The sequence below is a fragment of the Pyxicephalus adspersus genome, chromosome 4 (assembly GCF_032062135.1).
Source record: "Pyxicephalus adspersus chromosome 4, UCB_Pads_2.0, whole genome shotgun sequence".
Classification (NCBI taxonomy): domain Eukaryota; kingdom Metazoa; phylum Chordata; class Amphibia; order Anura; family Pyxicephalidae; genus Pyxicephalus; species Pyxicephalus adspersus.
In genome coordinates this window covers 53,545,630-53,573,628 of record NC_092861.1, presented here as the reverse complement: position 1 = coordinate 53,573,628, position 27,999 = coordinate 53,545,630, and the positions used below count along the sequence as shown (strand labels likewise).

The window sequence follows — 27,999 nt, the reverse complement described above, 5'->3', positions numbered from 1 at the left end:
AGTTGGTCCAGGTCTTTTAATGATCTTCCTGCAAACGACATACATAGTATTCAACAAAGCACATTTAAATTTGCACATTTTGTTTCATCAGTGGTTTCAAACATTCTGTTCTCAGTGAATATAAATCCAGTCTGCAATGCTAGCAGGAAGGTGGGACATAAGCTGCAGCTTTATCCAGTAGTAGGTGTCTGTAGGATTGTATCGCGTGTATGGGTATTTAGAGCACAATGCGTCTGTTATTGCATTCAGAACTGCAGTCATATCTCTTACACCAGTGCTAATAAAAGCTTTCATTTTGGCAACCTGATGAGAGAAATGAACTCTTCCATAATCAACACGAATAGTTTCTGAGGCTTGCTCCCACATCTCTTCTCCTCGTCTTTCTACTCCATCTTTGGTGAATATTCCAGTGGCAGCTATAAAGTTTCCAGGTTCGATCGTGATGACCTTTACACCCCACTTGTACATCTCTTGTCTTAGACAGTCAGAAAAAGCCTCTACTCCATATTTGGAAATGCAGTAGCTTGAGCGGGATGGGCTGCCCATTCTTCCAAGCATGCTTGCCATACATACCACCCGACCTTAAAAACAGACAAAAAAAAAAAAAAATTAAGGATATGTGCAGATGGTGTTTAGCACAAACTGGACAGTATAGTAAAAGTACCCATAACATGAGGTTATTGTCACCTGTGATACTTTGTTTCATGTTATAGTGCTATTAGATTATGACTTCAGCTAAGCCATTACAAAGAAAATAGGAATGATCAAAATCTGTACAGATATATCCAGATATTGCAATGATAGGCTACACGTGAATACATAAGAAGAAAGTCTTAACGCCTAATGTTTCATTCAAACCAAGAGCGGTTGGAATGTAAAGTATTTTCCTGTTCATTATTAATATTGAATGTTTAGTTATGTTCATTTATATGTATTATACTTGTCCAGCAGTCCCCCAACGTTGTTTATCAATTTGCCCAGGTGACAAATCTAGGGTGGGCAGGCTTGGGCTAAAGTCACAAATGTACTATATCTTTGTTTGGTTTCTACAAAAGCTGGTCTTGGTGTTCCAAGCCAAGTCTTAAACACAGCTACTTTTCCTGATGAAGAACTAAAACCTGGGTTTGAAAACAATGTAGCCAAATCATTCATCCTATGTGGTAATATACTGGCCACCAAAAATATTACTCTGACAATGTCAGTTGCCACATCTCCCTAATATTCTATGCAAGTTCTAGAATACTCTCCAGGTTTAAGTTCTATGAATCAAGGTCAACATGAGCAGCGGTAATGCAGGACACCTGATCTGATTATACACCATGGTCAATCTCTGATTCATCTTTTGGTAAAAGGAAAACTAGAAGACAAGCACTCGCACTAAGCAAAACATGTCTCCCATGTAAAGTGGCCTTATATGTCCTAGGAATTGTGTGAAAGACAGCATCCAATAACCCCCTGTACTTCAGAACTAGTCAATGACTGAAGAAAGGTGACAAATAGGCTCCTGAGACAACAGGTCTTTTTACAGTGGTAGACACAATCGAACCTTCACTTTGCAATTGTCAGACTGTACCTGTACAGCGTGTCTCTCCAAAAGGTGCATCTAGCAAACAGAGCAGACTTGATCATTTAACAATGACAGACAGCTAGGACTACCCAAAGATAAAATGAACCCTGAATGGTCTAGAGACCCAGTATTCCAAGATTTCCCAAGGTTCAAGATCCATTTAAACTCCTCCTAATCTGTCTAATAATTGACAGATTGAACTTCAGCTATGCAAACAACTTTGCCAACAAAATGTTACCCAGCTATCCCCCAGTTTGGTTTCCCCTTGATTAAACATTAGCTTCCATGTTTTGGTGAACACCAGAGGAGCCATGGCTAGGCCAAGGGGCAAGACTGCAATCAAGTGATGCTGTTATGTAAGTTCAAGAAGTGCAGGGGATGTGTGTTATATATATATATATATATATATATATATATATATATATATATATATCTCCAGACAGAAATTGTTAATAGTAGCAAATGTGGGCCCAACATTGAATGCACTGGTAAACTAGTAACCCTAATCTTGCACACATTTTAGTAAATCCCTCCTTAAAAAGGATAGTACAAAATGTTGTAGCATAACAAAACACCCAAATCATAAGCTTTGCCTCCTTGTGGAACTAGTCATCAAACAAATTAGGAAATCCTTGGCAGAGGAGAGGTTTTGTCTCAAAATCCACTGGCCCAAATGAGCACCAACTCCTTCACTTGGAGAGAATGTGGTGGGCCCTATAGTCTATTTCTAAGAAGACTGATCCAGAGTCTGACTTCACTTTAGGAGTTGTTACTGTGCCCACCACCAAGACAACACCCTCTCGCTGCACAGGGGGTAGATGGGTGCTTTATTTTTTTTGGCAATCGCTGAGCATAAAGACCTCCTGAAAACATTGCCACCAAACACTCCCAAAAAAGTTCAACTTTCATTGTTGTTTTGTTAACACACATACCGGTATATATGGACACACACTCAGGGCACCAAGTGCACTGTAGGTAACTACATTTTGCTCAAAAATGAAGTGACCTGTGGTGCAGACGTAATTTGCCTGGAGTCACCGTGTCAAACACATAATTAAAACACAATTGTCAGAATTTATTATTCTTTAAATCCTGCAAAGCTGTGACACAAGTGCTCCTTTATTTTGGCAAAACATTATTTTTAGTAGCCAGCTTTAGACGAAAGTATAGCCTTAATAATGAAATGTCTTACTCCTTCTATCCTTTTATTTCCAACTGAGATGACTAAATACAACCCTTTCATTCAGCTCATGATGTAATCACTTGCCAATGTTACTGGTTGTATAGCAAAGAGGTTTTTCTCTAAAGCAGTTTGATTTTTCACAATGCCTCAGTATGGTGCTTGAAACAGATCTTTTAAAGATATGAATTGTCATATTATTATTATGTTGGTGTCAAATAATTCACAAAAAAGCCATGACAAGACAAAGAGAAAGAAAAAAAAAACTACCTCATTCAATAAATCTTGGAAATACAAATACTGTACTCTATTTGCAAGAGGTAAATTTCTTAAAAGATAACTGCACTGTCAAACTCAGCTCAGTTTTCCTCCCTTCCCTGACCTAAAATAACTCTTTCCCTCCACAGAATTGTATTTGCAGAGATATCAGCTTTTCCCAACAGCTGTGGCTCTTCCTCAGGAAAATGTAAGCAGTAAAGCCTTATAGACTTATATAAAGCAGATAGATGGGCCAGTCTAACCATTCTTTTATTTCTACATGGCTTTACTGTGCCCATGCTGCTGGAAGGAAGGAGCGGTGGTCACCAGGAAACATCAAGGTCTCTGTAAAAATAATTCTGTGTATTCATGGTGTTTATTTTTTTTTAATGCAGGGGAGAAAGGAAATGCAATAACTGTATTTTAAATGTACAGTTATCCTATAGGCTTTACCTGATTGCTTGTGACCAAGGGCATTTTTATCTGAACAGCTTTTAATAATAACAAATGCAAAATTAGTTGCATAAACTCAAAAGCAACCCATAGGCTACTCATAAGAAATGCAAGATCATGTCCATGCATTATAAATACTATATTGACTGACCTCCGAGTCTGATAATCGAATATAGAGGTTAACAAGACGCAGTTGTTAGCGAGTCTGTCATGGTTTATTACAACAGTTTTCAAAGTGTCAGTAAACCAAAATGTTACTTCTGCATGACAGGCTACCAATGTCAAATATTGTGTGTGCTTATTACTGCTGTAAACCCATTGCAGAAATCTGCCGGTAGCTTTTAATTCCTTATTCCTGGTGGCAATTTTTTTTTTTATATCAGATTGCTGCAATAGATATTCAAAACCAATGGGCAGGTTACGGGTGTAAATTGGATTTTCTCTATTTTAGCACTTTTTTTTTTAATTAACCTGACCTAGTCAGTACACCTGCCCTGAATGACTTCCTATATCTGCCAAGGATGACCTACTGCTGAAAATACTTCAACGTTTATGAGGTCAGTATGTCAGCCAGGCAAATTTTAGTCAGTAATATTTGTTTCTTCAGAAAAGATTTCCTTTTATTATTATTATTATTAAACAGGATTTATATAGCGCCAACATATTACGCAGCGCTGTACATTAAATAGGGATTGCAAATAACAGACTAAAACCGACCGTGATACAGGAGGAGAGAACCCTGCCCCAAAGAGCTTACAATCTAGTAGGTGGGGGAATTTCACACACAATAGGATGGGAGATATGTAGTGGTGGGAAGTAGTGGTGGTTTCAAAAAACAGAAGAAGACAGGTAGGCAAGTTTGAAAAAATGGGTTTTGAGCGCTCTTTTAAACGAGCAGAAAGTAGGAGCAAGCCGAATAGGACGAGGAAGACCATTCCAGAGAGTCGGGGCAGCTCTAGAGAAGTCTTGTATCCCTGCGTGTGATGAGGTTATGAGTGAGGAAGTCATTAGTAGGTCATTGGAGGAGCGGAGACAGCGGCAGGGGGAGGATTTTTTAACCATGTCAGAGATGTAAGTGGGACAATAACTGTGTAGGGATTTGAAGGCAAAGCACAGGAGCTTAAATTTGATTCTAAGGTGAAATGGAAGCCAATGGAGAGAACTACAAAGAGATGCAGTGGAAGAGGAGCGGAGGGAAGGATGGATGAGTCTGGCTGCAGCATTCATAATAGATTGTAGAGGAGAGAGTGGAGTTAGTGGAATACCAGCGAGAAGGAGGTTACAGTAGTCCAGACGAGAGATGATAAGAGCATGTACAAGGAGTTTGGTGGTCTCAGAGGACAGGTAGGGGCGGATTTCGGAGATGTTGCGTAGGTGAAAGTGACAGGACCTGGAAATGTTCTGAATATGGGGGGTAAATGAGAGGGCCGAGTCAAAGGTGACACCAAGACAATGTGCCTGAGGGGAGGGCCGAATAACAGTGTTGTTAACAGATATATGTCGGGGTAGATTTGGAATTTGAGGGGGGGATGATGATGAGTTCTGTTTTATCCAGGTTGAGTTTCAGGAATCGGTCAGACATCCATGATGAGAGGGCTGACAGGCAGCATGAGACCTTATCCAGGACTGAGGTAAGCCAAAGGAGGATATGAGACTACCGAGAGAGGAGGTGTACAGAGAAAAGAGAACCGTCCAAGGACTGACCCTTGGGGAACATCAACAGGGAGGAGAGTGGGTGAGGAGGAGTTACCATTTTACTATAAGTAATGACAGTCTAACACTGCCAGTCTCAACCAGGGTTTCTCTAGAGGTTGCTAGGTGTTCCTCAAACTGTAGCCAATTGATCTCCAATGCTATTCATAATTCTGGAGCCAACAGCACTTGATAGAGCCAGCTGAATGACTGATACCACTGTAAAAAGAGAAATCTTTCCACTGACCAACAATAAATTGCTTTTAGCAGGGGTTTCATAAGACCTGCAATTTATTTTAAGGGCTCCTAAAGAGTAAAAAGATAGCGAAAGGCTGGTGTAACACACGCAACCATCACTGATAACCTCTTGTATATCGCCCCCCTCCCTAACATGACTGACTCTTAATTTGTGCATTACTTATTTTATGTTGTTGCTTTATTTATTATTTATTTATTATGCTTAACCTCCTGGGCGTTACACTGATGTCTAGATTTCTGTACCAAGCGGTACACTGTTTTTCACGAATTTTTTTTTTTTTTAAATTTTAGACCTGAAACTTACAGAAATATGTCCGAACAAGGGTCTAGTAGATATCATGAATATAAAAAATGTTTGAAACACACAATCATGTAAAAAAAAAAAAAAAAAAAAATACTTTTAATAAAATTAAATAAAGTACACAAAAATCAGCTTAAACAAGAATACATAAATAAATGAAAAATACTGAAAATGCGATAATTCGGTATACTGTATAGTAATATATTTTTCTAAAACACCTCCCTAGTGTCCAACGTCACATACCTATAGACAAAACCACATAAATATATTTTGTATTATTTTGTATTGGATTGGATACAGGACTTTGTTTTGAATCCAATACAAAATATTTGAATTTCCCGCTACAACCCCCATCGACGGGCGCACGCACAGACATCATCAGGAATCGCCGAGGGTCGCGTACGCGAAGGCCGGGTGTTCTAATTCTTTCATAACTTCCATGCAAAAAGTGTTAAATTTTTTGCATGGAAATTTATTTTAGATTGTAGGCTCTAATTCACCGAATTACTCAATATTTACTTATAATTCACCGAATAACCGCATAACTCACCGAAATATGTCCAAAATTTTATAAATTTAATAAAAATTTTTTTATAAAACATAAAAAAAAAATCTTTAAAAAAAAGTAAAAATAGTGTATAATGTAATGTACCTCTACAGTATGTTATGTAATTTATATAATATATATATATATATATAAGGATTTCTTTGTATTGGACTCAATACAGCTTTTTTGCATTGAGTTCAATGCAAAGGATTTTGAATTTCCCGCCCCGCCTCCCGCCCGCACCGACGCATGCAGCGACGTCACCGGGAAATCCCGGTGATCGTCACTGCACGCGCCGGATGAAGAAAGAAGAGGACAGACGTGTCCGGAGGAGCTGCGGGGAGAAGGTGAGTATTTTTTTTTAGCGATCGACGCTGGACAGAAGGGATCATCGCAGCGGGGACCAGGTAAGTGATGGGATTTACACAGTGAGAAAAGTTCGGGTTTATCGATTTTTGCAAAATTGATAAACCCGAACCAAGGTCCGGTTTACCGGTCGGGTGGTTAAGCAATACCTTAAACATTTACAGCAGTACATGGGGTAAATCAGTGTGCCTGGAAACCCCTGTGCCTACAACCACATGGCTGAAGAATATAAGTATTGTAGGGAAGGGTGCTCTGCTTCTCCGCTTTATTGTATTTATCTATTGTTTGCAACCTCTAACGTACAGGGTTGTGTAATATGTTGGTGCTTTGTAAATAATGTTTAATATTAGGAAGAAGAAACATTTAAGTGTGGGATACAAGGTACCATTGAACTGGACTTTTCTATCTAGACATCTCAAATGAATTTGGTGATTTTACTGTTGCACACAGTTCTACTTGAAGTATCTGACATGCAGAAGGACTTTTATCTAAAAGGCACAGCTTCTATAGTGCGGTTGCACTTTAGGAGTTGGCATGCAAAGCATGACCCTGGCCCTATTCTGGTGACTTTGTTGTAAAAGACCATTTACAGCCACACAAGGTGTACTTCTGAAATGCTATCTGTAAGCCTAGTCACAAAGTGGTATGCAGCAAATTTTGGTGTTCTGAATGAATGACATGTTAAAGGTTATGGACATAACTATAAAATTATGCTTTATTCGAAAGAGTAAAATTAAATTACATTATGTCTAAGGTGGTATAGTTTGTATAATTTGTCATTCATTACCTTTGTGTGCAGAATTAACCTGTTATAATATGTATTGTGGGTTGCATTACATGGAGGTTTGATAGATGTAAGAATCAATCTCTGTACTGGCATTTTTAAAAGATTCTTTTGTAATACAAACAAATGTCTTAATATCCAACTGAACATCTAATGTTCATTATTCCACTGAAAACATGTGTGACTGGATTATCGTGAAATACTTCCATTTATCCTCTTACCACTGTAAATGTAAAAGGGGGAAAAAAAATCTCAATGATTTACCTTTACTGCGACGTATTAAAGGCAAAAAAGCCTTTGTCACTCTAACAGTTCCCCACAAATTTACATCTGCAGTTTCCATATATGTGTCAAGGCTAGTAAACTCCACTTCTCCAAATGTAGCAATGCCAGCGTTATTAACCAAGCCCCATAAACCTGCAAAACAAAGGAAACAACAAATCTGGTAAGTGCATAAAAAAGATGCAATAAAACCTAGAGCTATCAATGCATTCATCCAGAGGTAAAGTTAACAAATCTAGTAACAGTAAGAATGTGATCAAGTATAACAGTGGAGAAGTGTTCAAAAATAGTAAAAATTCCCCAATAGGAGGGTGCTGCCAACCCCAAACCAGCATTAAAGACAATACCGAAAGACAGTAGGGTTTTTTGGCACGAAAAACAACTGTATTTAATAACACTGGTCAACAAACATTGTCTTGCTAAACAGAATAAAGTCATTTTAGGTCATGTTTGACGCACAGATTCCAAATATGGTATTGGTTTTGATAGGCTGGCTCTAGTTTTTGAAATGATGACCTCAATAATAACCTCATAGAAAACTAATGAAACATTAAAATGAAGCAAAATTAAACTAGATATGCCTACGTATAAAAAATACATTTTTGAAATACTTGTGTCAATATATTATGTCAATACATTTTATATTGAGTCATTAAAAACTTCATTTGTATGATTTCTTTTTATCCTGATGATCAGGACAATCACGTTGAAGGCTCCAGCAGTAGTCTGCCATCATGTGTCTATCCCATCTGCCCTGATACCTTTCTTCCATCACCTTTATACTGTAGTATTTGGAAGTTAGCCTGGTATTTGGCTTCAATATTCATCTTAACTTGGTGGTGTGTATGCGCTATGCCTGCCCTGTTTTTTTTTTTTATAGCCCCATGCTTTTTCTATAACCTTCTGTCTTTTGTTTTTCTTTTTTTCTCTATCTTTATTTTGTGGCTGTGGGCATTTTCACCATTGTTTTTAGCTGCTGTCTCATGTGATTATCCTTTGCATGAGATTTAATTTTATTTATGATTACTGTTTAAATAGCTCTTCAGATCTGTATATGTATTGTGAGTTGAAGCCTCTCCACTACCCTAAATGTTTTCTAGGGGCCATGAGATAAAACCCTGAGTCCATGAGCTAGTAAAGATGTTACCAAAGCAGGCTGGAATTACTAAAGCTATTAAATTGCAGTAACAAGAGACTGTTGTGAAAAAAATAATGTAGAGTTATAGGTAAGCATGTAACAAGTTCACAAGTATACACTATGAGCAATGTATGGCACAGTTATTTGTAAGGAACTTTATGGTATTTAAGTAGTACTGTGCCCACCTACCAGCCCCTTATAAAAAAAAAAAAAATTTATATTAAAAAAAATTCGCATTTAACTGTATATGCAAGTGCACTAATACAGCAATAAACCTTCTATGTAATACTATGATAACATTTATTGCTTTTAGTTTCCATTTACTTTTTACATTAGTTTTATTATCTTAACTACCATTATCTTTTTTCTCTTTTTTTTATCTTGGGTTACAACCCGGACTGCTTTACTGGCCTACTGTTTTTTAATGTTAGTCAAAGAGAACATTGAAAATTCTTTCTTAAAGACAAATATAATCCTGAGTCAATGAACATCTTAAAAATGTCTGTATGAGAGAAATGTCTAAGATAACTGAATTGTAAATTTACAATGCCTTAAAAATCCCATATTTACAATATAAACTCCAAATGGTTTGGACATACAGGAATTTGGCATATCTTTTATGATACCTTTTATTCCCTGCAAGATCTTTACCAACCTTCTAACCGGAATCCCAATGGCTACCACAAGCAGCATGGTTCTCTCTTCAGTTATATGCACCTTTTTATGTAATTTATAACTGCCAAATGTGGGTATTTTTTCAACCACTCTATGACTAGAGCTCATGCATGTATAGATGGCCAGGCCTAACTTAACCAGGGCATACTAAAATGGCTAAACTGACTATAGCCCTATAAAACAGGCTTTTATTTGGGAACCTTAATGAAAGTGTGCTTTGTGTTTTTATAGGCTAACAAATAGACAAAAACAAGAAAAGTGAAGACTGTATAGTATTCTACAAAGACAATCTGCTATCTTCAGAATGGCAAAAGAATATTTAGTATGGGCATAATGAAATGATCTGTTAGCCTATAAATATGAAAAAGCAAAAAATAAGTTCCTTTTAAACATACTGATATTTAGATTAAAGTTGTGCACATGGCAGGTTTATGGATGCATTGTCCACCTTTCTCTGTGTCCTCAAGGTTCTTCTTCACAAATTCCACAGCACGGGAAACTTCCTCATCACTGCAGACATTCAGCTGAATGACTTTCAAGCGTTCACACTGTAATGTTTCCAATTCCTGAGCTCCTTCTCCATTCCTATCCTAAAAGTATTGGAGAAAAATGTGCACTTACCAATGTAATGTACATTAATTACAATAAAATAGAGCTGACAAACATAGCAAGATAATGACCATGAACAAGTGTAACTGAAACATCTATCTAAACTACAGTAGTTCTGTAGATGGAAATAAAAATACTGGCTTCACACGTTATTCTTTGTGATTATTTCTTAATGTTTAAAAACAAATAAACAGCTTTTGCTGCAGTACTTACCTTCCTTCCGACACGATTATCACCCCCTAACTTCTCTAACTGGCCTTGCTATTCAGGGTTGAATAATGGGTGTCATAGGCACACCCCCAATGCGCGTGTGATCGGTGTACATACTCCCCCTCCAACCCACTATAACTGTATTCTCCTGGTTTCTGTTCCTTCCACTGCATTGCTTGGGAAGATGCACCCAGATGCAGCTAGAAGGGATGTTTGAAAGACAGAAGAGGGGATTGTGCATTAGGCTAAATTAGTCTTCAAGGTTCAAAAACCTGCTGCTAGAGGCAGTTGGCTTTACAAGTAGTATAGAATAACAAATACAATAAAAAATAATAATTATTTGGAAAAGAGCCCATTCACATGACCTGTTAAAAAGCTTGTGACCAGTCTATTTTTTAACAGAAAACACTTAATGGAATGCAACAGCTTCTATTCTGTATCCTTTTTTTAGTAAGTGATTTGTAAAATGCAATTGAAGTATAAAGTAAACGTCACTATTCATACTCCATAAACCCCTTAAAATACAAATACCTGACCACAATATTTGACAGACAACTATAGCAAGTAGTAAGCTTTTTACAAAATTGCACTTGTGAATGAACATTTTACCTGCAAATATTAGTGAGCCAATATAAAGTAGTCACTTTTAAAGAAGTGCACTTTATAGGTTAAAAGTTTGCTGGATTTCTGTGAGGAACAGCTGTTATTCTTATAAACTTGCAGTTAAATTCACTCTGTGAATGTACAGAAAAAAAAAAATCAGAGCTTAATGCAGCTCTTTTGAATAACGTGATTTATGTGTTTGTTAGAATATGACCCCTTGTGCTAAAAATCCTCTTTATTATTAGATATGTACAAAGCTGCTACTGATTAACAGGCCAGCATACTTACAAAGCCTCATTTTTATTTTCACTGCTCTGGCAGTTTTCTGCTTAGACTGATCAAAAGTCTACTGCTTTCGTGAAGTTGATATTATATGGAATTCTAGTCTCTTAACCTACTCAGAAATTATGGGACAACAAAAGAGGGCTCATATAATTTTAAAGGTAAATGATAAAATAAAAGTAGATTTGCTTTAATTGTGTGATGACCACCATATCCTTCTGGGTTTTGTCTTGATCAAGCTAGGCTGCCCTTTAGTGACAGTGCATATCTAAAATCAAAACTGATTTGAGGCTTAATGAAAACCGAACACCAGCTACTCTGTGCTAGGCTTCCTCAGGTACCTTAACGTATTATTGCCGTTTCCTTCTCTGCAAAGATCCTGTAAAACTGTTTCTTTCAAAATGAGGATTTCGCACAATGTCGGGCACATGTCTCACTTGACAGTCTTCAGATATGGCAAATGGCAACTGCATAGGTCCTGTGTTTTTCCACACATAAAAGCACTAAAATTATAAACCAATGGGCAGTGTGGAATGGGGTGGCATGCAAGGATACTACATAGTAAGATAAGCCACCAACAAGTGCCTAGTAAAACTAGGGATGGTTTACTTTACCAAGGACTGATCATTAAAAATTTAGACTAGGAGTTTTATTCTTTCGAAGTCTAGGCCTCGTGTTATATAGTGAACAGTCATTAAAGCAGAGAGTCCAAGGCTCTATCAGTAGCAAGATAAGAAGATTAGTTTAATTGGTGTCACATGCATACAAACAATAGAAAGCTCTATAGTTCCTTTTACAAATTATCCATATGTTAAAATATGGAGTAATGCAACTAAGGTAATATTTTCTACAAACAGACCTGTTCTGGTTAGGAAGTTTTGGTAAATTCTAGCCTGTGACTCATTGCAAGGATGAGAATTGCATTCATAACCTTGTTTGGCAAAATATTAAATGGGCAATGCCAAGCATATTACCTAAAATGCTCAGCTGTATGCTTAGTGAGTAGTAGGCCATAAGTAGAAATAGGTACCATCATTGGGTTAGCATTCAAGTATCAATATTACCTGTTACAAAATGGTAGCAACAACAGTGCCAAGAACTGAATTTCGGGGTATCACATTGTTTTACTCTTCACCCTCACAGAAACTGGGAATTGAAGGGAAGAGAGAAAAATCATGATGCAAGAAATATTTTAGGGGCACTTGGAGGACAGGCCATGAGCATTACTGGCCACCAGCTGGCTATAAATGGTTTATTAGATATCAGAATTCAGTGGACAGGACAATCTAGCTAGTGAAGTGTGGCTTAAGAATCTCAGGAGAAAATTAACCAATGCACCTATAAGGCTTCTGGTGAATTTAAAACTAGAGACATCTTGTTGACCAACAATGTCTATGTAAGGTTATTCATATCCAAAACAGGATGCTCAGTTCTGCAAACTGTAACTGTAAGACACTGGCTTGCACCTTCCTTAAAAAAACTACCTGCTAATTTAGCCAGAAAACTTGTGAGTGTGTGCTCTCTATGCAGATGGAGGGGTTATGAAGTATGGTGAGGAGGTATGTGATAAAGATAATGCATTATAAATAAAATGAGACAGGGCAGATGTTCTAGGTTTCAAAGACTGATGGAGCACACTATGTTTCTAGCACATAAACCATTATTTTGCTGTACGTGAATCATGTTTAAAGGGAAAAATATTGTAAAATGTGCATGTATTGCAGTCATGCTTTTTTATTCAACATATACAGGAGCCTGCAAGTGCCTGATGTATTTGTAATTGTAATTTCCTTCACCTTCTGATAGATAGGGTTCCAAGCATCTCTTGCTTATTGCTGTCTTTGAAGCTTCCAATGTTCTAAGCTGCATATGGGAGAGTGCCTGCACATAAACTGTTGCAAAGGTGAGTTATAACATCTCACATAGACAAAGAAAACTTAGCCTGTTTCCAGCCATCACTCACAGAATGCTAAATACTTCACAACCAACAGGCAGGCACCCTTTGGGACAGGAGCAGGAAGGAAAGGCTGTCCAGAAGTGCAAAAGGTTAAAGGAACACCCAATGTACTTGTAAAACTCATATGCAAGTGCAGCTTTAGAAAGTGATATCTTTAAGCATTGTGTTTATGTGAGCATTGTTTCTAAATTCTATTTAAAAAACAAACAATAGGGGTTCCATGGCTGATCTCCTTTTGGAATGTTGTGAGTTCCAGGCAGTGTCAGAAATCTATATTGTGAGTCAAGAGTCTAAGGCTAGGTACACACGTCCAATGGCTCAGGGCCGAAATCGGACGAGAATTTGGCATGTGTACAGCGCCCATCATCCGAATGCCTGTCCTGGAGGATCCACGGGCGATGGACAACGAACGATCTTATTGGAATTGAAGGGGGAGAAAGCGCAGCAGAGTGCGGTTCCGTTGTTCTCCCCCTGCCCTCTCCATAGAGCAGAACGGTGATGTAAGTACAGCACTCCGTCATGCATCGTGCAGTCGTTCAACGTTGGAAAGGATTGTGAAATATCCTTTCCAACGACAATTATCGCACGTGTGTATGCAGCCTTGGGCTAATAAAGAAACAAGGAAGGCAAAACATTGGCATAAATGCCAGGAAACGAATGTTCTCACTAGAGGCCAGCAATGACAGACTCCATGATTCTCTTATCACCCTTATACCTTGACTTATAGTAAGGTTGCTCACTAAATGCTGTATAAAATAATGATCATCAACCATGCCTGTGGTACTAACCTTTAATAAACATCCAGCAAACACTTTAAATCCCAGTTTGTGAAGGTGTTTTGCCAAGGCAAATCCAAACCCTTTGTCGCAGCCTGTGATTAGCACTGCCTTTCCTTCCACCTAGATGAAATCAAAAGGTGAACACATGACAAACTAAAGCTTACACAATTAAGTTATTTTTTTCCCCTTAATATCAGTAAGCTCACAGAATAGTGGGATAGAGTGGGCAATTGGAGCTGGGGCTTGTGGGATAATAAAACCTTTTAATAAGACAATATTAAAAAGCTGAGGACATATAATTATTAAAAATGAAAAAATTCAATATGAGTATACTCTAAGAATTCATTGAACATGTACCAAGGGACAATGCAAAGTTATAGAGGGAATAACAATTGAAATGAGTGTCTTGCTCAGCAAATGCAGGGAAAGGGATTTTATTCTCCACCCTGATGACAGAGACTGGAGAGAAGCCCACTTTAACATAACACTTGCTGCCCAAAGCACTCCCTCAGCTTTGATTATTACTCCCCACCCATATACATTCTGCTTGGCAAACTCAGATGCAGAGGAGGAACCAGAATAGACATCTGCCATTATGTTGGCAACTTATGGTATTTGGAGCATGGTCATCTCCCCTGCCACAATATGGAGGGAGAAGGGTGGCAAAAAATGCCCAAATGTGAGAAAAGAAGAAAAGACACTTCAGCCATAGGGGCAAGCTCACAAGCCACAAATCCACTATCAGTAAATGAAAGGGCGTAATGAGTTGGAGCATCCCTGATACTGCAACAAAGGCTATAGATAACGAGCATAATATTCATTATATCCCTGCAAGTCCAGAGAAACACTTAAGCAACAAGGATCCAAAACCTTTCTGCAGTGTGAGAAGTGTGACATGAGATATATCCTGAGAGATGTTTGTGCAATTATAACTGTAGCTAAAATGCAAAGGCAGAGCCATTGACATGGATCAGTAAGGGCTCTCCACTAAATTCTCTGGTAAGTAACCACTGAATTTGTTTTTTGTGCAATGTAGCTCTCTGTAAAAAAAAAAAATAAAAAAAGGCATGCTTTCCACAACCCACCCTAAGACAGGGCATTCTTTTTACTAACCTTCACTCATAAGGAACCTTTCTTCCACTGACCACCAATGTAAAGGGTTAATACAGTTTTCATACCTGCAGCTTAGCTTTTTGCCCTTACTCTAACTATTAATAAAGAAAAAGGAAAACAGTTTGGGAAAGAAATAAAAACTGTTGCCTGCAAAAGAAAAAAAGTATATATATATATATATATATATATATTACCTAAAATATTTTGTGATTAAAGTAGTGGGGTGTTCAAGTGCGATTTACTGTAATAGAAGGTACTTCTCATTCTTTATTATATGAACAACTTCCTGATCATGCTAACGTACCATACACCATAGACAAACTTTAAACTGGGTTTTCCCAAAGTCACAGAGCCCTTCCTAGTTAAAAGGCAAGATTTATTAGGATTTTTAGACAGGATTGTGAATAACTAGTAATACGAAGTCTCACCTACAGCTAACCATTTTGCACATGAGTGTTTTGGTTTTTATATTTACTAGGATATATTGATTTCCTAGTTTGAGCTTGTTCTTTGGGAAACCATTAAATTGGTGGATCGTGTTCTGCTATAAGTAGCAAGGAAGAGCTAACTTCATTCTGTGCCAGGAAGTAATCCCCTGTCACTTCTCTATTAGAGATCTCTTCTGTCTGTTCACGATATTGTTCATTACAAAGAGAAGGAGACGATGATGGCAGAGTCTGAATAATAGATCAGCATCAGCTCTCTTACTAACCTGTTTGATGATTGATGCCCCAGCCCTGGATTGATAATCAAGCCATAGGATAATTTATATATAATAAAACCAATAGAAAAAAATGTTGTGATGGTGGCTGATTTTATCTTTCTGAAGCTGCAAACAAATCTGTTTAAGGTGATAAATCAATAAAAAAATAAATAAAATTGAAGCAACAAAGAGATGTTTTGGTTGAACAGAATGACATGTGCAACTTTTTTTTAGGAGAGATAATTTGCTTCCAGCAGCCCATATGCAGTCAGAATAACACACAACAATAATAATAATAATAATGATAATAATACAGTGTAAGTGTACTGTGATGTATAGGAATGCCAGGGGTCAGGTGACATTCTTACATCCAGGATATATGCTTGGGGTGACTGCAGAACACCCCCAGATACACCAATAAAATACAACCACAACAATGCCTATAGATGCTGCAATGTGCCAATGATCTGGGCACTGATGATGCCACCAAGAAATCAGAAACATTGCTAATGGTCCTATAGATGCTGCAATGAACAGTAAATGGGTAAGATGCTTGTACTCACTGGTAATGTGCCCCTGGGTATGGATGGCATGGCCACAAACAGCACAAATACAAAGTACAGCAGGACAATGGCATGTGACGCATTATCATTCGGAAAGCCCAAAACCCTAAAGAGCAGCTTGAGGATCTCCGGGAGTGCAAAGCCCAGAGCCAGGGTCAGGCCAAAGGAGAGGAGGACCAGCAGGACGGTGCTACGACTAGCCAGAACACCCGCCATGTCCCCTCTCTTCCCATAGACCTGCAGCTGCCAGCGCTGATATACAGAGGGGGAGGAGCCGGGACTCTGCATATCACTTCCGAGAGAAGGACACCCCTCCAAAACTGTCACCCGCTACCGGGCACAGCCAAGGGCAGGTTCAAGCTGAGGAGCGCGGCGGCCAGGTTTGTCCTCCCCTGTGTCAGTATTGTATAATGTTATGCAATGTAATTACTATAGGAGGCCCCGCTGTGTGAACCCTGCCAGACACGTGCACGGCTTCCTACGTGGCGGCACCCTGCTCATTCATTCATTATTAATAATTAGGAGGCTGGGATCACTATGGCAACATGCCATGATAGGTGCACATTGTGCGGGTTTATATGATGCCCATAGGAACCAATCACATATCATGTATCATTCATTTAATCCGAGATTAAAAATAGAACGCGGATTTTGATTGGCTGCTATGAATGCTTGGTTGGCCATTTCACATGCATTGGTAATTGTGGTAAAAGTTATCACACCTGGGCCCCAGTGTAAGATATGAGCAGGGTAGGTCATGCGGGGCCCTCACTTTCTTAAGGGCCCCAGATGACAGAGTGGCAGGGATAGAGGAGCTGCATTTGGCTGGGGCCAATTCCACTTAAAACAGTCCTTGCATATGTGAGCTCAACAACCACCCTCCCCGGTCTTTAGGTCCTTTGGATACCACACATCATACTCTTCTCTGCATATAACCTCTTCCACATTAAGCAGTGGGCCTGATTTATTATTGTTCAATAAGCTATCATGGGGGAACCTGGGTGATCCAGCAAACATGTAACATTTCTTAAAAAGGATGTGCTTTTACATGGCAAATGTGTTTAATCCTGGACTAGATCCATTCCAGGTTTGCTGGATCACCTAGATTCCCCCATGATAGTCTATCGTCAGCTTTAATAAATCAGGCCCATTATGCCCTTTATAATCCAGGAGAAATGACACCACTCCGATTCTATTTATCTGGGCGTTCCTTCATACTCTGTGTGAAAAGACATGTTTACCCAGGTGAGAGATCACCGCCATCAGCAGGCTGTAAACTCACAATTTTATTGCTGGCTTTTTACCCTGCACAAAGTTTAGATATGTCCTGGGGGTAGTTAGTACCGGGAAACCATTGAGCTGGATGTATACATCATGAAAGGTGATATTTGCTTTGTTTGATGGATCATTGTCAGTGGAAATGGTTTCTGATCATCAGGTCATATAGTTTCAGATAAAAGATCTCAAAACTGCAGGTGAATCTGGAATTGTCCTTGTGCAATGTATAGAATACTGTTAAAACCAATTCATCTTAACTCGAAATACATTCCTGGTGCCTAATAATAAACTGTATAGAAAGTGTTTCTACTCCGGCAGGCACAGCTGGTGAAAAAGCCTGGCCTTGGTCAGCATGCTGCAGAGAAGGACCTTTACTCTCTGTGTGTAATCAGTTGTCTCTCTGCATTGGTCTGACCACACAAACCTATAATTCTAATATTTAATAGGCTAAATCGCCAATCAGCAAAGCTCATGCTGCTGATTGGAGGAGAGATTTGGGACTCGGCAGTATGTGTGTGTCAGATCTCGGCAGAAAGACTGCTGCTTCCACACAGTCTTTCTGCCGACTGCTGCAAAACATAGTTCCTTTGCAGCATGGAGGTGTGAGACAGGATTATATATATATATATATATATATATATATTCATACACACTTTGTATAGAAAACAAACTTTAAGACCAAATACCCTAAATTAATTTAGCTGTAATCAGTTTAGGCAGACTTTAAATAGCTTCGATGGCTTTATACTACTGTCTTCTCACAATGGAAATTCACATGAAAAGCATCCCAAATTGATCGCAGATGCACGCATCCCATATACTCAAGGCTGGAGCTGTTGTGAGATTCAGCTTCCTAAAACCAGTTTAAGAAATATGCAGCCCAGATTGCCAGGAAGTATAAAAAGAATATTGAATTGAATTTCTGACAGCATAATATCTGAAAAAGAAATCAGAAACTGTTTGCAGATTAAATAAAGTTGAGGCGGGTTTTATTCTTTTGTAGAAGTCAAGGTGAATTGGAAGTGACATAGAAGAACAATGCTGGCTGCCAGGACCTGCTCATATTTCCCAGCAAGGACATTGCAACTGAAGGATCATGCCAGTCATGTGAGGTATGCTGCTTATGGAAAGGATATTTCTGAATCATTGCAAGGGCTGCTTATACTTCTAGACAGCAGCTTGTCTTTACATTGTGCTAGATCAGGACTTTATATTTATAATGATATTATAATGTTTAACATTTACAAAATAAACATTACATTCATATATCACTGAACATGTATGTGTGCTCTGATCGCACCAACCTTTCTGCAGATTACCAATGTCATTACCTTCACAATAACCCTTTATATGGCTCTGCATTGGTACTCATATAAATAGTTGAACATCTTGGTATTCACTTTATGTAACGCTTAGCTTTCAAAATGCGAAATATACAAAATATAATTTTGTATATTTGAGATTGTGAGTCAGCATAAGACTAAAATCATACATGTGGTCTTACAAGGGGCGGTTTAGATTTGGTAACAAAAAAAAATTGTTGCAGGTTGTTCTAATTTGCAACAAATTCACATCACAGTGACCTTAGATTGTTAGCTCTTCGGAGCGAGGTCCTCTCCTCCTCCTGTATCACTGTTTGTATCTGTCATTTGCAACCCTCTTTTATTGCACAGCACTGCAAAATATGTGGGCGCTATATAAATACTGTTTATTGATAATAATAATACAGTAATAATAATATAACAGTTTGCAGTAACTGACATTTCCAGTGCTGTAAATCTCATTGCTAACAAGTGGTTCAGTTGCTCATTAGCAGTAGATTTGTTTGTGTAGCTCCAATGCCGGCCAAACATGGTACAATTGTGAAAGGACTGCAAAAACATATTATTCACGATTTAATTGGATTGCAGCTTCTGAGAATACCAGATTTTTCCATGAATAATGGAGCATTTCACTTGCTCCCCATGGTAGAGCCGACTGTGTGACAATTGTGTGACTGCTGTCTGCCTATCTCAGAGAACAGGAGGATGACTTAGAGATAAGGACTTGGCTGTTAAATTTTGACAAAAAGTCTAAATTTACATATCTGTAACAATTCATATTTATTGGAGTATTTTTTTGGGATGAGTAGGCCATCTGTATAGCATAGGGAAAATGTTCCTTCACTCCCAGACACACAACAGATAAAATCTTTATAATGTGAGGGATACAGTCACAGAAACAAGTTATCCCTTTTAATCCTCTCCCTGTTGGTGGCTCAAAATTGCATTCCCCATAGAAAACCTATTTAAGCTGTTAGTTAGATCTGTGCAAGGGGAAAATATCCAGCATTTTTATTAGGAAAATGGCAGTGCTTCAAAAAGGCCAATCTGACATTCCTTTTGAGTGCTGCTTGTTGTCTATAAAAAAACAAAATGTATGAATCAAAGTTCAGTTTACCTGGCATCTTTCAATACTTAACCAGCCAAGAAACTGATAATAGATAACCAGGCCAATAATACTTATTTTGACGTTTAATTACAAACCACATTTACCAAAAAGTTGGGGCACTTTCTAAAAAGTCAATAAAAACTAAAATCTGTAATTTGTTAATTAACCCAAACATTTATGTAATAAATTACAGATTTTTAGTTTCTTTGCATTTTTAGAAAAAGTCCCAACTAATGTAAACAAGACAATTCCTCACTCTGTGTGGATGACTGTAGAAACAAGATACTGCTACACTTGTATGAACATTCTATGGTTATAGGTGGCCTCTCACTTCCATTGTATCAAGTAAATTATATACTTTTCTAGTTGGACAGAATTAATTTTTTAAAAGGCTGCACAAAGCTGACAAAGGAAATTAAAGCTGTACACATGATGAAAAAAGAATAGCCATAGGTCACATTTCGTAAAAAATGCAAGTCATACTGACATGGAGTGACATGTATCTAAAGTTATTTGCAATACCTTATTGATCATGTGAAATGTTGAGATTGGTTCAACTGATTTTTACCTCCTGCGCTTTTCTTTTTGTCAGCAAGGCCAAATACCGTAAAGAGTTATTACACAGCTACACACAAGCACAGCTATACAACTGATTTTGAATTTTTTTTAATTTTTATTTTAAAAAGAATTACAATAGTCAACATGATTGTTTTAGAGATTTACCATTTTGGATTCAGTTGGGCATTTGTACACATTTACAAACCCAATAAAAGACTGAAAGCACAAGCAAGAGTGTGACGGGCAGTCATATTTAACAGGACACAATTTCTTCCTGTTCTTTGTTTTGCTGTTGTAATCCTTTGCATTGAAAGCTGGCCATAGAATGCATAATACCTCTTCCTGATCTATACCCGACCAGGCCTGTTTTATTAATTAGACCAGAAATAACGGACTATGTTATTACTATGATAAAAGAACACCGCAAAAAGATAACACATTGGGCTCACATGAAGCCAGCAGGTAAACACCTCCAGTAATTAATCTAAATGGAAGAAAATCTTGGGGGTGAATCTACTAAGGCTGTCCAAGAGCAGAGGCTCTATCCCCATGGTATGCAATTATGACTATCTGGAGAATCCCCCATTATGGCTACATACACTTATCAGATGATTATCATCCAATATTCACCCCAGGTCTGATATTGGGCTTGAATCTGGAGTGTCTACAGTGCTCGTCGTTCATCGTTCATGGATCCAACCTGTCTGATCCACGAACGATGAATGATAGTAATAAGAGTGGAGGGGAGAGAGTGCCACTGGGTGCCGGTCGGTCGTTCTCCCCCTCCCCTCTCCATAGAGCAGAACGCGCTGTATGTACAGCACTTATTCATGCATCGGCTTTTGTCATTGGAAAGGATCGTAAAAGATCCTTTCCAACAACATTTATTGCACATGTGCACGTGTGTAGTTTATCTTTGTATACATCAAAAAAATACAATAAAAACAAAATAGTAGTTCTTGCATATCATTAGATTAACAAATCTCTAGTTTATTGGAGTTGTTAGATTTATTTGCTGGCTTCATCCCAGGGTGCTTTTATCCTTTGCTGTGTCCGACTAATTTCCTAGCCCCGAGCTCTTCACATGCAGGTTACTGTATTGTGCTACTAGTTTTCTTTTCAAATAAAACAGAAGTACATAGGATGTATGGTTACATTATACTGCAACCCTAATCCATAATCTAATGAAATGATTCTGTTTAGGCTTCTTCAGAGGCTGTCTTCTGCTGCTTCCTTAGTTGCAAGTCGCACTTATGCAAGTCAAACAGATCAGGTATGTAATATTTGTTGCTTATTGTACTAGTGTACATGTTATTTACTCATACTGTATTTCTGAACATTTATTTACATTGTACAGGGCAATAAAGCTGTTCTTATCACAGGATGTGACTCAGGATTTGGATTTTCACTGGCTAAGAATCTACATGATAAAGGATTCACAATATTTGCTGGCTGCCTGCTCAAGGTATGGGATTAAAATATCTTTAAAAACTTTTATATTTATGAAAAAGGGAACACTAGTTGTTTGCACACATTTTGTTTACACCTTAGCATCTCCCCACACTGAAGACATGTGATGCATTACTGTGTGGCCACTTGCTTGTATTAACCTTTGCTGAAAACGCTTACCTAAACCCTAACTCACCTAGGGCTAGGTATGGCAATGCACATGAACAGTAGCATAGTAATGCAGAATATGCCTTCAATGTGAGCATATGCATAAGGGGCATGCTCCAAATTTCTTGGATTACAACATTTGAAAAAAATGTATTGTACCTAACCCTTGGTTTTGCAATGCAGTGCACTACAATGCACAGTATGTGCTTTGTGGTGGAACTGAAAATCATCTGTACACTATATTAGCTTCCATCTGCAATAATTGGCACCACAACACACTGCAAACAGAGCAGGTGTCTGCAGAAATGCTTGTTTTACCTTTGTTTAAAACTTTTTTTTGAGTTAGGTAGGAAAGGTGTAAAGTATCTGTATGTGCACTTTCTGGAGTAATTCACCTTTCTACAGAGGACAGAATTTTATACTCATTTCACTAGGACACTGAAAGGATCTGCAGGTTTCTTGGCTCTATTCCTCTGTGATCTCTCACCATCCCAGTGTCCCTCGGTGCATCAGAAAAGGTGCCTGGGAAGAATTGGTCAACGACGCATACACTCGTATGGTATCAAGCAATCTTCAACTTTATTGTAACAAACATCTAGTTTTATAACATAACCAAATATCACTGTGCGTGCTCATTTACCACAGTAGAGAGATAATAGTATCTTTGTTCTAATACAATACCGCTTTGCTACATTGTTTCAGACACGTACAAGACATCTTGTTATTCTTTAATTGTCAGCAATATCCGAATTTAGCAGATGTCAGCAAGGACACTTGTTTGGCAGAACAATAACAAGGAATACATCTATCTCAAAAACTAGAACTAGAATGGAAAACAAAATGGAGTGTCTCGGGTAACAAAATGGAGTGTCTCAGACCCTTTCAGACACCACCTTTTAGTGTTAAGTTTTCCAACATGTAAAAACTGCATTTGAGCAATAAAACTGTACTGCATGTTAAAATGCAAATTTTAGGACTGAAAATTACATAAAACCTGAAAGCAGAGAGCCCATAGACTAGTAGGGACCCACCCTTACTTTGTAAAAATTGCCTTTTACCTTCTGTTGCATCTCAAGAACAGGAAGTGAAAGAAAATCAATACATGCAGCAAAAAATAAACTCATCAGGGTATACCTTTCTGATTTGTGTGAATTGGAGCCAAGACAACAGATTACTGTGTCAACTGAAGGCCTGTTTTATAGTTTGTTTGTGTGTTCCTCCATCAGTATTTACAGGCTGTTGAAAAGAAAAAAAAAAAAAAAAACTTCTTTACAACTTGCAGAACAAGGGAGATGCTGGTGTAAAGGAACTCGACGATATGAAAAGCGATAGAATGAAGACTGTTCAGTTGAACGTGGTAAATCAGGAAGAGATAGACCGTGCTTTGGAGATTATTAAAGAAAACTTGGTTGACCCAGACAAAGGTAAATATTTTGTATGTGGTTGTGTTAATTGTTTTAAATATTAAGCACCAGTATTTTATTTACACGATATAGACATGACTAAATCTTTATACAACTAGCAATGTGTTTACATTAAAAATCATTTTCTTCTAGCTCACAGCATACAAATATTCTTTATTAGATATTGTATATTAGGCCCCTACTGAAGAGCCAGTCATGTAGCACTTTTTACCTTTAAAACAATGTAGCTTTTAGTTTTTATTTTTAAACACCATTTTTATAACATTAAGGATTTTATTAATTGTTGTCTTTTGAAGTTGATGCCCTCAAATACAGTGAATCTGAAAGTAACATTATTTTTGATTTTGCATAGGTTTATGGGGTGTTGTTAACAACGCTGGAATATCAACATTTGGAGAAGTGGAGTTCACCAGTATGGACACCTATAAAGAAGTAGCTGAAGTGAATCTTTGGGGCACAGTTAGGGTTACCAAAGCCTGTCTCCCTCTCATCCGCAGGGCTAAAGGTAACTATAAGACCTTAAAGCTGTATGCCAGGCAAATCTGAAAATGAATCCAGCTGTATAATAATTACCACATCATTCTTAGTTATTTCTAAAAGAACCCAGTGTAACTGCAATCCCCCGACAGTCATGTTGGGTGAGGGAGGGGCACTGCTAGGATCTAATCTAGCGTATGGAAGGGGAAACGTGCCGACAAGGAAGGAGCAAACAGCAGGAGAAAGCGGAGTGATCGGAGGGTTTACTTTTCTTGTGCCACTTCTTTACTAAATATGGTATATGTATTATATCTAGGCATTAAAATTTATGCCTGGGATTCAGTCCACACATTTAAAAAAAGATGGACAATAAAGTAGGTTAACATCTTGTGAGCCGCTTTTTGTCCTAAAGTGCAAAGAAAGCCAAAACTTACAACATACATGTTGATTCTTCCAGTTGCTTCAGAAAATAACCATTTCCTCTTCGTATTAGTAATATTATTATTGACCCCACTCACATTTACTCCCACAGCATGCCTTTTGTTCCTTAGTTAGTATGCTGGTTATGTGGAGAGGATACACTTTCATTAGTGAAGCTGGGTGATCCAGCAAACCTGAAATAGATTTCTTCAAAGTATTTTGCTAGCATATGTTTTGAGTCTTCACTGAAGAAAGTGTATCCCTCCAGGCTTGGAGAGCTTTAATAAATCAGGCCAATCAGCTTAAGTCCAAATTCATAATAGCAATGTCACTGCCTTAAATGAGTCACAATGGCTCAGAATTGATATGATTGAGAAACAGCTGGGAAAAATTAAGGTTGACAAAGCACCAGGACCTGATGCATTACATCCACGAGTCCTCAAAGAGCTGAGCTCCGTTATTGCAAAGCCATTATTTCAAATTTTTAGAGACTCTTTAGTCACTGGCAAGGTACAATGGACTGGCGTAAGGCCAATGTGGTTCCTATTTTCAAAAAGGAAGCAAAGTCATTACCAGGTAACTTCAGACCGGTTAGTTTAACGTCCATAGTTGGAAAGTTCCTACAGAGTTTGATAAAGAACCACATAGAGGAGTTTCTGCTAGAAAATAATAATAAAGGTGATAGTCAGCATGGCTCAAGAAGGACAGAAGTTGTCAAACAAATTTACTCTCTTTTTATTAGGAAGTAAGTAAACCGGTAGACAGTGCAATAACAGTTGATATAGTGTACTTGGACTTTGCTAAAGCATTTGACACTGTACCCCACAGAGGGTTAATATGCAAGTTAGGGTCAATAAGTTTAGCAAAGTCAATCTGTAAATGGATAGAGAAATGGCCTAAAGATCACATCCAGAGAGTTGTAATTAATGATTAATACTCTGAATGGTTCAAGGTTATTAGTGGTGTACCCCAGGAAAAGTAACATCTCTGTGTTTGCAGATGACACCAAACTATGTAATGGAATTAAGTCCATACAGGATGTCTATAATCTACAAACAGACCTGGGTGTACTGTTTTATTGGGCAGCCAAGTGGCAAATGACATTTAATATAGATAAATGTAAAATTATGCACTTAGGAGCTAACAACATGCATGCTTCATACTGTCTAGGGGTAATACATTTGGGGGGGGGTCAGAAATTGAAAAGGATCTGAGGGTTCTGGTAGATCATAGACCTAATAACAGCATGCAATGCCAAGCTTCAATATCTAAAGCTAGCAAACTATGTTCTTGTATTAAAAGAGGAATAGACTGCAGAGATGGATCTATTCTCCCTTGAGAAGAGACATTTAAGGGGGGATATGATCACCCTGTATAAATATATAAACGGTCCATATAGAAAACTCTCTTCCCCATTATTCACATTGAGATCATTACAAAGAAAAAGAGAGCACTCTTTGCGTCTGGAGGAAAGGAAGTTTAAGCTCCGGATAAGGAAGGGATTCTTCACTGTAAGGTGTGTGAAAATGTGGAATCATCTGCCTCAAGAAGTAGTTTCAGCAACTACTATAGATTGCTTTAAGAAAAATCTGGATGTTTTTCTAGAAGCACAGAATATAACTGGGTATTAAGGCTTTAAAGTAAAAAATACCAGTGACTGTTGATCCAGAAAACATCCGATTGCCATCCTTTTTTTCCCCTGTTGAAGCAAATGTACCAGGGTTTTTTTTGCCTTCCTCTGGGCCAACTATGTCTTATAGAATTTTTTATCTGGGATATGTTTATTTCCCTAGTGGTTGAACTTGATGGATTTATGTCTTTTTTTCAACCTAATCTACTATGTAACTATCTTTATGTTGAAACATCTTCTGGATGCTAAACAACTCCCAGCAGTTGGACAGCCAATAATAAGTATTCACATCATTCGGCAGTCATATCAACTCCAGAAGGAGTTCATGTGACGGCCTAATGGCAATGTAAACAATCCAGAAGATCCAGATCAGTTTTTTTTTTTGTGTGTCTCAACCATGTGTAATGTGTAAAATAGACATTGTATATCAGAATACATCATTTTAAAACAGGTTGCAAAACAGACTTGAGAAAAGGTCTCTCTTGAGAATTGTCTTTTTTATGCAATGTATTCAGAAATATACACATTGTTTACTGACATTCTCATAGTTTAGGTGTTAATATATCTCACTATTGCATAGATAAGACACATATTAGTGCAGGTAAACTACTGTATAATTATAATGACCAAGTGTTTACTTATAATAACTAAATTATGGCCATGTATGTATGTATGTATATCTTATCTTGGTATGTCTTCCTTCAGGCCGTGTGGTGAATATTAGCAGCATGTTGGGACGCATGGCTAATCCAGCTCGTTCCCCCTATTGTATCACCAAATTTGGGGTTGAAGCCTTTTCTGATTGCCTGCGCTACGAAATGCACCCAATGGGAGTAAAGGTCAGTGTGGTTGAACCTGGAAATTTCATTGCAGCCACAAGCCTCTACAGTCCAGAAAGAATCAAAGCTATTGCTGATAAGATGTGGAATGAATTACCTGAAATTGTGAAGAATGACTATGGGAGAAAATACTTTGATGAGAAAATTGCCAGAATGCACACATATTGTAATAGCGGCTCTACAGATACATCACCTGTGATCAATTCTGTCTCCCATGCTCTAACTGCTACTACTCCTTATACTCGCTATCACCCTATGGATTACTATTGGTGGCTAAGGATGCAGATCATGACACACATGCCTGGCGCTATTTCTGATAAGATTTATATTCATTAGCATATGATTTGCAGGTTTAAGTAATTTCAAATCAAATAACTTGGTTTTATCCGCTGTATTTACTACCTCGCTTCACATTGTTGCCAACAGTCAGAATGTGCTGCCTCTATGTCCTGTGCCTTTGGTTATGGGAAGACTTCCAACTGTGTCTGTACGTAGCTTAAAATATGTAGATAAGACCGGGACCTTCTGTTCCTAAGACATTTAAATGGTATTGTTTTCATTATAAAGGGCTATATCGATGACTAAGTTTAGATAACAGACAGTGAACAGCTTTAGCTTACTTTTTCCAACTAAAAATCTTATTTGACATTAAAAGAAATGGAAAACACTACATTATTACCATTTTTGCACCTGCTACCTTAACACCTACCTCAGTCTTGGATGCATTACCGCTGATGAAATGTCCGCTGAGTTGTGCTGTCTTTTCTGCAATATTCCTCAGGGAACACAATCTGTTACCTTTATTTTTTACTTCTGGGATTTTCACAGCTGCTTTACAAACGCAATACCTGGTTGCACATTGTTTCTACAAACCTTGCCACATTAGCAATGCATTTTATATAATTTTATATATATGTTTAAACATGTGCATCAGTAATATATTGTAAGTTTTCCTATAACATGGCTAAATGTAGTAATAAAAAATTATTTGTAAGCAGATAACAAA

The 27,999-nt window shown here is 37.9% G+C and overlaps 2 protein-coding genes across 3 annotated transcripts; one reads left to right on the top strand and one right to left on the bottom strand.

Moving 5' to 3' along the window:
* Position 1: 1 nt before the first annotated feature.
* On the bottom strand, positions 2 to 16,595 carry LOC140328524 (D-beta-hydroxybutyrate dehydrogenase, mitochondrial-like). The gene is made up of 5 exons (XM_072408191.1): positions 16,321 to 16,595; positions 13,951 to 14,061; positions 9,950 to 10,091; positions 7,671 to 7,823; positions 2 to 581 (listed from the first exon to the last, which is right to left on the bottom strand). Exons 1-5 carry the CDS (start codon positions 16,534 to 16,536, stop codon positions 112 to 114), a joined length of 1,092 nt encoding a protein of 363 aa, XP_072264292.1. The 5' UTR covers positions 16,537 to 16,595; the 3' UTR covers positions 2 to 111.
* On the top strand, positions 16,594 to 27,999 carry BDH1 (3-hydroxybutyrate dehydrogenase 1). 2 transcript variants are annotated; one of them, XM_072408192.1, is made up of 7 exons: positions 16,594 to 16,700; positions 18,602 to 18,710; positions 21,790 to 21,859; positions 21,944 to 22,051; positions 23,486 to 23,627; positions 23,980 to 24,132; positions 26,860 to 27,999. In XM_072408192.1, the coding sequence occupies exons 2-7, from the start codon at positions 18,637 to 18,639 to the stop codon at positions 27,327 to 27,329; spliced, it is 1,017 nt and encodes a 338-aa protein (XP_072264293.1). In that variant the 5' UTR covers positions 16,594 to 16,700; positions 18,602 to 18,636; the 3' UTR covers positions 27,330 to 27,999. The 2 variants fall into 2 exon arrangements, with proteins under 2 accessions (XP_072264293.1, XP_072264294.1); XM_072408193.1 differs by having other exon boundaries at positions 16,684 to 16,716.

Coding starts and splice junctions, on each gene's coding strand:
- BDH1 (XM_072408192.1), top strand. CDS start 18,637: ATGCTGGCTGCCAGGACCTGCTCATATTTCCCAGCAAGGACATTGCAA. Junction 22,052..23,485: donor TTGCTGGCTGCCTGCTCAAG/GTATGGGATTAA, acceptor TACAACTTGCAG/AACAAGGGAGATGCTGGTGT. Junction 23,628..23,979: donor CTTGGTTGACCCAGACAAAG/GTAAATATTTTG, acceptor GATTTTGCATAG/GTTTATGGGGTGTTGTTAAC.
- LOC140328524 (XM_072408191.1), bottom strand. CDS start 16,536: ATGGCGGGTGTTCTGGCTAGTCGTAGCACCGTCCTGCTGGTCCTCCTC. Junction 14,062..16,320: donor TACCCAGGGGCACATTACCA/GTGAGTACAAGC, acceptor GATTTCATCTAG/GTGGAAGGAAAGGCAGTGCT. Junction 582..7,670: donor TTTAATACGTCGCAGTAAAG/GTAAATCATTGA, acceptor TCTGTTTTTAAG/GTCGGGTGGTATGTATGGCA.